We start from the raw sequence: 12,734 nt of genomic DNA, 5'->3' as shown, positions 1-12,734 counted from the left end.
GTGTTACCTCGTCATAGTCCTGTCTATTGTTACGTTGCCATCGTCCTGTCTGGTGTTACCTAGTCATAGTCCTGTCTGGTGTTACCTAGTCATGGTCCTGTCTGGTGTTACCAAATCATAGTCCTGTCTGGTGTTACCTCGTGATGGTCCTGTCTGGTGTTACCTAGTTTTAGTCCTGTCTGCTCTTACCTTGTCATAGTCCTGCTCTTACCTAGTCATAGTCCTGTCTGGTGTTACCTCGTCATCGTCCTGTCTGGTGTTACCTCGTCATCGTCCTGTCTGTTGTTCCCTTGTCATAGTCCTGGTGTTACCTCGTCATAGTCCTGTCTGGTGTTACCAAGTCATAGTCCTCATGTTACCTCGTCATAGTCCTGTCGTTACGTTGCCATCGTCCTGTCTGGTGTTACCTAGTCATAGTCCTGTATGGTGTTACCTCTTCATAGTCTTGTCTGGTGTTACCTCGTCATAGTCCTGGTGTTACCTAGTCATCGTCCTGTCTGGTGTTACCTTGTCCAGCCTCTCCTCTAGCCCCTTTAAAGTGTATTAGCTATCTAAGCATATAATATTGACATTAACAGTCTCCTCTCCTCCCAGTTGCAGCACAGAGTAGCAGTGACTCAACACCAGCGCTTTGACAAGTGGCACCAGGTCTGGCTCGGGGAGCATGTGACCTCTGCAGCGGAGCGCTCGGTCCAGGACTGGCTGCTGGGTCAGGAAGAGGAGGACATGATCCCCTGCAAGACCATCCTAATGCCCACCCTGATGAAAGGCTTGCCCGTCAACAGATACCAGGTCCACTTTCAGAGCAGCAAGCCCCCCGCATCGCCATAAACTGGCATGGTTGGAAGTATGTGTGTGTGTGTGTATGTATGTATATATATATAATATACATACACTCACCGTCCACTTTATTAGGTACACCTATTCAACTGCTTGTTAACGCAAATATCTAATCAGCCAATCACATGGCAGCACCTCAATGCATTTAGGCATGTAGACATGGTCAAGACGACCTGCTGAAGTTCAAACCGAGCATCAGAATGGGGAAGAAAGGTGATTTAAGTGACTTTGAACGTGGCATGGTTGTTGGTGCCAGACGGGCTGGTCTGAGTATTTCAGAAACTGCTGATTCTCCTCTGACATGGCATCAACAAGACATTTTTGCCCAGAGAACTGTCGATCACTGGATATTTTCTCTTTTTCGGACCATTCTCTGTAAACCCTAGAGATGGTTGTGCGTGAAAATCGCAGTAGATCAGCAGTTTCTGAAATACTCATACCAGCCCGTCTGGCACCAACAACCATGCCACGTTCAAAGTCACTTGAATCACCTTTCTTCCCCATTCTGTTGCTCGGTTTGAACTTCAGCAGGTCGTCTTGACCATGTCTACATGCCTAAATACATTGAGTTGGTGCCATGTGATTGGCTGATTAAATATTTGCGCTACCGAGCAGTTGAAAGGTGTACCTAATAAAGTGGCCTGTATGTATGTGCAGTTGTGGTCAGAAGTTTACATACACTTGTAAAGAACATGTATGTCATGGCAGTCTTGAGTTTCCAATCATTTCTACAACTCTTATTTATCTGTGATGGATTGATTGGAGCACATACTTCTTTGTCACAAAAAACATTCATGAAGTTTGGTTCTTTTATGAATTTATTATGGGTCTTCTGAAAATGTGACAAAATCTGCTGGGTCAAAAATATGCATACAGCACCTTGAATTATCAATTTTGGTGATGTAGAAAGTTGTGTCAATCAAATTTGCTTTGTGGCATGGCCTCTTAACTTCTTATGACTGATTATAATTGACTACAGCTGGTGACTTATTTCAGCCCATTTAAATAGGGCTCGTTTGATAGACTCATTACACTCAGCCAAAAACGCTACAATGGGAAAGTCAAAGGAGCCCAGCACGGATCTGAAAAAGCGCATCATTGACTTGAACAAGTCAGGAAAGTCAATTTCAAAGCAGCTCCAGGTCCCAAGATCAACTGTGCAAACAATTGTTTGTCAGTATAAAATGCATGGCACAGTTGTGTCACTGCCACGATCAGGAAGAAAACGCAAGCTATCACCTGCTGCTGAGAGAAAATTGGTCAGGATGGTCAAGAGTCAACCAAGAACCACCAAAAAGCAGGTCTGCCATGAATTAGAAGCTGCTGGAACACAGGTGTCAGTGTCCACAGTCAAGCGTGTTTTACATCGCCATGGGCTGAGAGGCTGCCATGCAAGAAGGAAGCCGTTGCTCCAGAAGCGGCACCTTAAGGCTCCACTGAAGTTTGCTACTGATCACATGGACAAAGAAAAGGCCTTCTGGAGGAAAGTTCTGTGGTCAGATGAAACAAAAATTGAGCTATTTGGCCACAATGACCAGAAATATGTTTGGAGGAGAGAAGGTGAGGCCTTTTACCCCAAGAACACCATACCTACTGTCAAGCATGGTGGTGGTAGTATTATGCTCTGGGCCTGTTTTGCTGCCAGTGGAACTGGTGCTTTACAGAAAGTAAATGGAATAATGAAGAAGGAGGATTACCTCCAAATTCTTCAGGAAAAAAAAAATGTATCAGCCAGAAGGTTGGGTCTTGGACGTAGTTGGGTGTTCCAACAGGACAATGACCCCAAACACACATCAAACATGGTAAAGGAATGGCTAAATCAGGCTAGAATTAAGGTCTTAGAATGGCCTTCACAAAGTCCTGACTTAAACCCCATCGAGAACATGTGGAGTGTGCTGAAGAAACAAGTCCGTGTCAGAAAGCCAACGAATTTAGTTGAACTGCACCGATTCGGTCAAGAGGAGTGGTCAAAGATTCAACCAGAAGCTTGCCAGAAGCTTGTCGATGGCTACCAAAAGCGTCTAATTGAGGTGAAAATGGCCAAGGGACATTTAACCAAATATTAGCATTGCTGTATGTATGTTTTTGACCCAGCAGATTGTCACATTTTCAGAAGACCCATAATAAATTCATGAAAGAACCAAACTTGTAGAAATGATTGGAAACTCAAGACTGCCATGACATACATGTTCTTTACAAGTGTATGTAAACTTCTGACCACAACTGTATATGTGTGTGTATGTGTATATATATATACAGTGGAGGAAATAATTATTTGATCCCCTGCTTATTTTGTTAGTTTGCCTGATTACAAAGAAATGAGCGGTCTATAATTTTTATGGTACTTTTATTTTCACAAATAGACACAGAATATCAACAAAAAAAGTCCAGAAAAACATATTATATAAAGTTATAAATTAATTTGCATTTGATCGAAGGAAATAAGTATTTGATCCCCAAGCAAAACATGACTTAGTACTTGGTGGAGAAACCCTTGTTGGCAAGCACAGAAGTCAGATGTTCCTTGTAGTTGGTCACCAGGTTTGCACACATCTCAGGAGGGATTTTGGTCCACTCCTCTTTACAGATCCTCTCCAAATCCTGAAGGTTTCAAAGCTTTTGCTTGGCAACTCGAAGCTTCAGCTCCCTCCACAAATTTTCGATAGGATTAAGGTCTGGAGACTAGCTAGGCCACTCCATGACCTTAGTGTGCTTCTTCTTGAGCCACTCCTTTGTTGCCTTGGCTGTATGTTTTGGGTCATTGTCATGCTGGAAGACCCATCCACGATCCATCCTCAGTGCTCTGGCTGAGGGAAGGAGGTTCTCGTCCAAGATCTTATGGTACATGGCCCCGTCCATTGGCCCCTCAATGCAGTGAAGTCGTCCTGTACCCTTAGCAGAGAAACAACCCCAAAGCATAATGTTTCCACCTCCGTGTTTGACGGTGGGGATGGTGTTCTTGGGATTGTAGCATTCAGCATTTCTCTCCCTCCAAACACGAAGAGTTGAATTTATGCCAAAGAGTTCAATTTTGGTCTCATCTGACCACATCACCTTCTCCCAAGCCTTCTCTGAATCATTTAGGTGTTCATTGGCAAACTTCAGATGGGCCTGTACATGTGCCTTCTTGAGCAGGGGGACCTTGCGAGCACTGCAGGATTTCAATCCGTTACGGTGTAGTGTGTTACCAATGGTTTTCTTGGTGACTGTGGTCCCAGCTGCCTTGAGATCATTACCAAGCTCCTCCCGTGTAGTTCTGGGCTGATCCTTCACCCTTCTCATGATCATCCTTACCCCACGAGGCAAGATCTTGCATGGAGCTCCAGGCCGAGGGCGATTGATGGTTATTTTGTATTTCTTCCATTTTCTAATAATTGCAGTTGTCTCCTTCTCACCAAGCTTCTTGCTGATGGTCTCGTAGCCCATTCCAGCCTTGTGCAGGTCTACAACTCTTACCCTGATGTCCTTTGAATGTTCTTTGGTCTTGCCCATGGTGGTGGAGAGGTTGGAATGGAAGAGATTGATTCTATTGACAGGTGTCTTTTATACCCATAACAAGCAGAGATTAGGAGTACTTTTCCTAAAGTGACAGGACTAATCTGTGTGCCTCATGGGCATATAACCGGTCTGTATGAGCCAGAATTCTTGCTGGTTTGTAGGGGATCAAATACTTATTTCCTTCGATCAAATGCAAATGAATTTATAACTTTATATAATGTGTTTTTTCTGGACTTCTTTGTTGATATTCTGTCTCTATTTGTTAAACTAAAAGTACCATAAAAATTATAGACCGCTCATTTCTTTGTAATCGGGCAAACTAACAAAATCAGCAGGGGATCAAATAATTATTTCCCCCACTGTATATACACACACACACTCACTGGTGGAGGAGGTGTAATGGTTTGGAGAATGTTTTCTTGGCACACTTTGGGCCTGTTAATACCAATCAATCATTGTTTAAATGCCACAGCCTATTTGAGTATTGTTGCTGACCATGTGCATCCCTTCATGGCCACAATTTACCCATCTTCTAATGGCAACTTCCAGCATGGTAATGCACCTTGTCACAAAGCAAAAGTTGTCTCAAACTAGTTTCATGAACATCACAATGAGTTCAGTGTTCTTCAGTGGCCTTCCCAGTCACTGGATCTGAATCCAATAGAACACCTTTTGGATGTGGTAGAACGGGAGATTCACAGCTTGAAAGTGCACCTGAAAAAGGAATTGCGTGATCAATCATGTCATCATGGACCAGAATCTCAAATGAATGTTTCAAACATCTTGTGGAATCAATGCCACGAAGAATTGAGACTGTTTTGAGAGCCAAGGGAGGCCCTACCCAGTATTAGTCTAGTGTTCCCCAATAAAGTGCTCGGTGAGTGTTTGTGTGTGTGTGTATATACATATACATATACATATACATATATATATATATATATATATATATATATATATATATATATACACGTGTGTATATATATGTATGTATGTGTGTATATATATATATATGTGTATGTATATGTACATACACATATATATGTGTGTATATATGTTTGTGTGTGTATAGCTCACTGATGCCCTGATCCAGGTCTGGGAGGAGGTCCCCCAGGACACCATCCGCCGACTCATCAGGAGCATGCCCAGACGTTGTCGGGAGTGCGTACCTGATGTCCTTTGAAAGTTCTTTGGTCTTGCCCATGGTGGTGGAGAGGTTGGAATGGAAGAGATTGATTCTGTTGACAGGTGTCTTTTATACCCGTAACGAGCAAAGATTAGGAGTACTTTCTTAAAGTGACAGGACTAATCTGTGTGCCTAATGGGCATATAACCGGTCTGTGGGAGCCAGAATTCTTGCTGGTTTGAAGGGGATCAAATACTTATTTCGTTCGATGAAATGCAAATGAATTTATAACATTATATAATGTGTTTTTTCTGGACTTTGTTGATATTCTGTCTCTATTTCTTAAAATAAAAGTACCATAAAAAATTATAGACCGCTCATTTCTTTGTAATCGGGCAAACTAACAAAATCAGCAGGGGATCAAATAATTATTTCCCCCACTGTGTGTGTGTATATATATATATATATATACATACAATTAAGGGAAAATTAAGGGAACACTTAAGGGACACATCAGATCTTGATGAAGGAATTATTCAAGTTGAAAATCTTTACTGATGTACATTGTATAATTTGTTGAGAACAAAATGACGTAACAACGGTCAATGGAAACCAACCCATTGAGGGCTGGATTCAAAATCACACCGAAAATCTAAGTAAAAAATTCAAATCACAGGCTGATCCAACTTGTGTGAATTTTATCACGGCAACTCATGATGTGATTCAGTAGTGTGTATGGCCCCCGTGTGCCTGTACGCACTCCCGACAACGTCTGGGCATGCTCCTGATGAGTCGGCGGATGGTGTCCTGGGGGATCTCCTCCCAGACCTGAATCAGGGCATCAGTGAGCTCCTGGACAGTCTGTGGCGGTAGTTGGTGGCGTCGGATGCACCGATACATAACGTCCCATAGGTGCTCAATTGGATTTAGGTCAGGGGAATGAGAGGGCCATTCAATGGTATCAATGCCTTCTTCATCCAGGAACTGCCTACACACTCATTGGGCATTGTCCTGCACTAGGAGGAACCCAGGGCCCACTGCACCAGCGTAAGGTCTGACAATGGGTCTGAGGATCTCATCCCGATACCTAACAGCAGTCAGGGTACCGTTGGCTATGACATGAAGGTCTGTGTGACCCTCCAAGGATATGCCTCCCCAGACCATCACTGACCCACCGCCAAACCGGTCATGCTGGATGATGCTACAGGCAGCATTACGTTCACCACGGCGTCTCCAGACTCTTTCACCCCTGTCACGTGTTCAGTGTGAACCTGCTCTCATCTGTGAAGAGAACAGGACGTCAATGGCGGACCTGCCAATTCTGGTGTTCTCTCGTGAATGCCAATCGAGCTGCACGGTGCTAGGCAGTGAGCACAGGTCCCACTAGTTTGCACAGTTTGGTCAGACACATGCACACCAGTAGCTTGCAGGAGGTCATTTTGTAGGGCTCTGGCAGTGCTCCTCCTGTTCCTTCTCACACAAAGTAGCAGATACCGGTCCTGTTGTTATGTTGATCTCCGACCCTGTCCAGCTCTCCTCGTGTAACGGCCGGTCTCCTGGTATCTCCTCCATGCTCTTGAGATTGTGCTGGGAGACACAGCAAACCTTCTTGCGACCGCACGTATGGATGTGCCGTCCTGGAGGAGCTGGACTACCTGTGCAACCTGAGTGGGCTGCAGGTACCGCCTCATGCTACCAGTAGTGACAAGGACACTAGCAGAACACAAAACTAGAGAAGAATCAGTCAGGAAGGATAAGGAGAGAGCAATTGTCTGTGGCCACCACATGCAAAACCATTACCTTTTTGGGAGTTGTCTTGCTTTTGCCTCTCCAGTGCACCTGTTGTCACTTTCATTTGCACCAAAGCAGGTGAAATTGATTCACAATCACTTGTGCTTCCTCAATGGGCAGATTGATATCCCTGAAGTTTAACTGACTTGGTGTTACACTGTGACGATTAAGTGTTCCCTTAATTTTTTTGAGCAGTGTATATACACTCACCGGCCACTTTATTAGGTACACCCTGCTAGTACCGGGTTGGACCCCCTTTTGCCTTCAGAACTGCCTTAATTATTTGTGGCATAGATTCAACAAGGTGCTGGAAACATTCCTCAAAGATTTTGGTCCATATTGACATGATAGCATCACGCAGTTTCTGCCGATTTGTCGGCTGCACATCCATGATGCGAATCTCCCGTTCCACCGCATCCCAAAGGTGCTCTATTGGATTGAGATCTGGTGACTGTAGAGGCCATTGGAGTACAGTGAACTCATTGTCATGTTCAAGAAACCAATTTGAGATGAAATTTCGAGCTTTGTGACATGGCGCGTTATTCTGCTGGAAGTAGCCATCAAAAGATGGGTACACTGTGGTCATAAAGGGATGGACATGGTCAGCAATAATACTCAGGTAGGCTGTAGCGTTTAAACGATACTCAATTGGTACTAAGGGGCCCAAAGTGTGCCAAGAAAATATCCCCCACACCATTACACCACCACCACCAGCCTGAACTGTTGATACAAGGCAGGATGGATCTATGCTTTCATGTTGTTTACGCCAAATTCTGACCCTACCATCTGAATGTCGCAGCAGAAATCGAGACTCATCAGACCAGGCAACGTTTTTCCAATCTTCTATTGTCCAATTTTGGTGAACCCGTGTGAATTGTAGCCTCAGTTTCCTGTTCTTAGCTGACAGGAGTGGCATCTGGTGTGGTCTTCTGCTGCTGTAGCCCATCTGCTTCAAGATTCGACGTGTTGTGCGTTCAGAGATGGTCTTCTGCATACCTTGGTTGTAACGAGTGGTTATTTGAGTTACTGTTGCCTTTCTATCATCTCGAACCAGTCTGGCCATTCTCCTCTGACCTCTGGCATCAACAAGGCATTTTCGCCCAGATAACTGCCGCTCACTGGATATTTTCTCTTTTTCGTACCATTCTCTGTAAACCCTAGAGATGGTTGTGCATGAAAATCCCAGTAGATCAGCAGTTTCTGAAATACTCAGACCAGCCCGTCTGGCACCAACAACCATGCCACGTTCAAAGTCACTTAAATCACCTTTCTTCCCCATTCTGATGCTCGGTTTGAACTTCAGCAGGTCGTCTTGACCATATCTACATGCCTAAATGCATTGAGTTGCTGCCATGTGATTGACTGATTACATATTTGCGTTAATGAGCAGTTGAACAGGTGTACCTAATGAAGTGGCAGGTGTGTGTGTGTATGTATGTGTGTATATATATATATATATATATATATGTGTATATGTATGTGTATGTATGTATTATTATATAATCTGTGTTCACACACCCACACCTCCTCTCTAACCTGTGTGTCAGGCGTACTACTACTGTGCCATCATTGAGGATGTGATCCTGTGTTTCACCTGGACCATCCAGATCTCTCTGACCATCATGACCAACATCCCCTTGTGGGGGACATCGTAGCTACAGTCCTGGCTGTACACACACACACGGCTGTTACAGTACTGTATGACCAAGGTCCAAAGTCTCAGCTTGTGTGGATTTTGACCACTGACTAGCTTCCTGTCACACCCTGACTTGATGTAGTCATTCTCAGCTTGTATGTACTGTACACACACAGCTGTACAGTCTGTTCAGTCACCACAGCTAGCAGCACCACTACGTGAGATTCAAATCGTTGACTTTGTTTCAAAAATGTCAATCTTTTTCTTTTTTAAATATCCATCGTAGTTTTTAGCTTCTGCAGAGCGCCTTCTGTTTTTGTTTATATATGTTTATTTTGGGAGAAATGATCAACAAGTGTGTGCGTGTCCTGCCCCCACTATGTCTTTTGTACAGTAAGCTCAACTCTCGTAATCACGTTTGTGTGTGCATATATATATAATGGTATACGGTAATTTTATATATGCGCGTACAAAGGTATGATGAATGATAATTTATGACTACATGGTTTCCTACAGTGATTGTTGACAGCCGATGTTTGTTTTTTTCTTCTGGTCTTTTTTTTTTTTTTGTCTCGTGACTAATAATCTGAACATGCAGTCGATCGACGAGTCCTCGCAGTTGAAATTCAGTTAATTTTGTGAAACGTCCATGATTTCTCAGACCCTTTTTTGGGGGTTTTGTGATTTTTGCATACAGAGATTTGAAAATCAACAAAACATCAGTGTTAAAAAAACAAAACAATGTATAACATTTATCCTGTATCAGTTATCATGAAATAAACAACCTAGTTGTGAACTTCTTAAACATTGTCTGGTGTCTCATTTGTTGTGTTGCCCATTCATAGTACTTAATCTTTGTGTACATATATAACCACAGCTAGTCACAGTACATACAGTCATGGATGTTCAACAGTCGTGTGTGTTGCCCATTCATGGTACATAAGGTGTGTATGTTCATAAGTACCACCAGAGGGTGAGGTGGAGCTACAACCATATTGCTCATGTAGCATTAGCCTGTTAACTTCAGGACTGTCCATTCTGTAGGACAGAATAAAGAAGCCTGAGTCTGAGCGACAGTTTTAAAAATAAGTGTGGTTTATAAAACCCAGCTATGACAACATCACCAATCAGAAAAAAACATCAATTCAACATTTTTTTTTTTTTTCATCTTATGAAAGAACATCCATCTGACAGAACTGACGAACTACAGCAAGGGAGGCTGATGGAGGTAGAAATTAGAGGACAGGCTCATTGTGATGAATGGAATGGAATCAGGAACAGTATAATTTACTTATGAACATACATAAGTAACACACCGTCTTTGATACCATTCTTCATTCCGTTCCATGCATCACAATGAGCCCCTCCTCTGATTTCTACCTCCACCAGCCTCCCCTGGTCTACAGACACTACCATCACAGTCACCTAGTTTCGAGAGAAAGGATACAACATCCAGAAGAGGAAGAGAACAGATGCCAGAGATATCAAACTCTCAACATCACAGCGTCTACAGCAAGCAGTCAATTCAACAGATCATGGAGGGTTTTTTTTACCCATGAGAAAATGTGATATCAGGGCTTGTGTATCAATCAGGTCTCACAAAGAAATGTTTCAAAGTTGTTATAACCCATCTGTCTGTTGACAAGGGATTACCAATGGTTATGACCTCATCCTGTTATTAGACATGGGTTAGGTATAGGTGTTGGACTGCTAATCAGTCTATGATGCATTACAATGCTTTAAAGGAGTGTTGTAGCCCGGTGCTCAGATCTGTGTGTGCTTTAGACACTGGTCTTGTCTGATTCTCTCTAATGGCTTTGGAGAGAGTGAGCTGATCCTGAATCATTGCTTGGCTTGACACTGATTGTCATTGGAGTTGGTTACATTGCCATAGGAGTTAGCTACAGCACACAAGTGGAGGCAGAAATCGGAGGACGGGCTCATTGTAATTCATGGAACAGAATAAGGAATGATATCAAACACTGTTTCTACCTCCACCAGCCTCCCCTGCAGCGCGCACACAGATATGGGAGCAGTCTCAATCAGTGGTCTGAACTCAATAGGACAGAACAAGCAGCCTGTTCTCCTCAGACAGACTGAGGCTAGCCATAAGGGATGCTACGTTATAGGGGATGTTCATTCAACATGAAGCTTTGGCAGTAAAGCAACATACAGCCATTGATTATTGACTGGTTTTGTTTGAGATTATTATTGTCATGTGTGTTGTTGTTGTTGTTGTTGTTGTTGTTGTTACAGCAGGGTTGCAATAGCACCATCTGTAGGCCAAGCTAGGCCTGAAGAGGGTGGCAGCAGCTTTTAAAAAGCATGGCACAAGTCTAACTTAAAACATTCCCACCATTGAAAAAACAACATAAAAATACATAAAGAATCATTGCACAGATGAGTTATTCCCATCATATAAAGAACACATGGAGTACAGCATCATGATGATATCAGAATAATGCACATTAAAAAAATATACAAAGCAACTTCACAGACTAATAAAACATGATCAAATTCTATATTTTTTTTTTACACATCGTTTTTTTGTTGTGTTTGTTAATAAACACACTTTTCCTGCAAGTGCTGCCAGGGTTGTACACTGACGTCATCACAACGTATAAGAAAGAAAACCGACCAGAAAAAAGGTGGAGTAGAAAAAGAACCAACAAGTTGAAACACGTTGATTATCTTGATATGTTGTGTTGATTGGGTGAGCTTCAGAGTCCATGCTCTCGGGTGTACTATTATTGTTGGTATTAGTCTTTGATTAAATATGTCTTCTCCCTGTTGATCCTGATGCATGTAAACAGTCATTGAATTGATATTAATGCAGCTTTTTAAAAATCGCAGAAACAAATATATAAACCAAAAAACCTATCAACATAATAAAGAGAACAAATTAAGGAGTCTAGTGTATGTGTGCGTGCCTGTGTGTGTGTGTGTGTGTGTGTGTGCATGCCTGTGTGTGTGTGCGTGTGTGTGTGTGTGTGTGTGTGTGTGTGTGTGTGTGTGTGTGTGTGCATGCCTGTGTGTGTATATGTGTGTGTGTGTGTGTGTGTGTGGCAGCTCTGTGATACACTGATTGGAACCCCAGGCTCAGCCGAAGGCTTCGTCATCCGTGTCGTCGATCAGAACCTTGGTGTCCTTCTTAGACCTGGAGAAGAGAGGGAGACACACACACACACACACACACACACACACACACACACACACACACACACACATAATCAAATACTACTGTAACAATGTCCGTGTACACAGAGAGGCAGAGGCAGTGGTGTAGTGAGGGAAAGGTCCCGTTTATTCATAAAGTCAGTGGTAAGTTGTCCGTTTGGCTTTCCAGCCTCCTCAAAACAGTCCTCCTGCCAAACAGAGGCACACACATCTTAAACCATTTAGTCAACGAGGCTTCATTTGCAACAGGTGTGCAACGGAGCCTCGCCGACATAACCCTGGCCACGGTCCTGTAGCTCCCTCTACAGGCCGAACGCTGCATGTCCCCCCACATACCCCCACCGCCCGACACAGGCCGGGGACACGACGGCCGACAACCTACTCCCCCCCCCCCCCTGCACGGGAGAGGAAGTCTGCCACGACCATCTGCGCCCCCGGTCTGTGCACGACCCAAAAGTTGAAGGGCTGCAACGCGAGATACCACCGGGTGATCCTCGCGTTCACATCCTTCATGCGGTGGAGCCACTGGAGGGGAGCATGGTCGGAGTAGAGGGTGAAAGCGCGACCCAGCAGGTAGTAGCGGAGGGCGCCGACCGCCCACTTGATGGCCAGGCACTCCTTCTCCACCGTGCTGTACCGGCCCTCCCTCTCCGATAGCTTGCGGCTCAG

The 12,734-nt window shown here is 43.8% G+C and overlaps 1 protein-coding gene across 5 annotated transcripts in view; it reads left to right on the top strand.

Moving 5' to 3' along the window:
• The window catches only part of LOC310824221 (paired amphipathic helix protein Sin3b-like), a gene marked incomplete at its 5' end in the record, with an annotated part of 57,931 nt that extends 48,252 nt beyond the window's left edge, over nt 1-9,679 (top strand). For 2 of the 5 annotated variants that reach the window (XM_083697044.1, XM_083697042.1), the window contains 2 exons: nt 595-792; nt 5,408-9,679. In XM_083697044.1, coding sequence (XP_083553170.1) covers nt 595-792; nt 5,408-5,518 — 309 coding nt within the window. In that variant the 3' untranslated portion in view covers nt 5,519-9,679. Of the gene's footprint in view, nt 1-594; nt 848-5,407 lie in introns of all 5 variants that reach the window. The other 3 variants (XM_083697046.1, XM_083697045.1, XM_083697043.1) reach the window with 2 other exon arrangements.
• Between the last annotated feature and the right edge of the window lie 3,055 nt (nt 9,680-12,734).

This window comes from Argentina silus (genome assembly GCF_951799395.1).
Source record: "Argentina silus genome assembly, chromosome: Y".
Lineage (NCBI taxonomy): Eukaryota > Metazoa > Chordata > Actinopteri > Argentiniformes > Argentinidae > Argentina > Argentina silus.
This window is presented reverse-complemented; position numbering and strand designations above follow the sequence as displayed.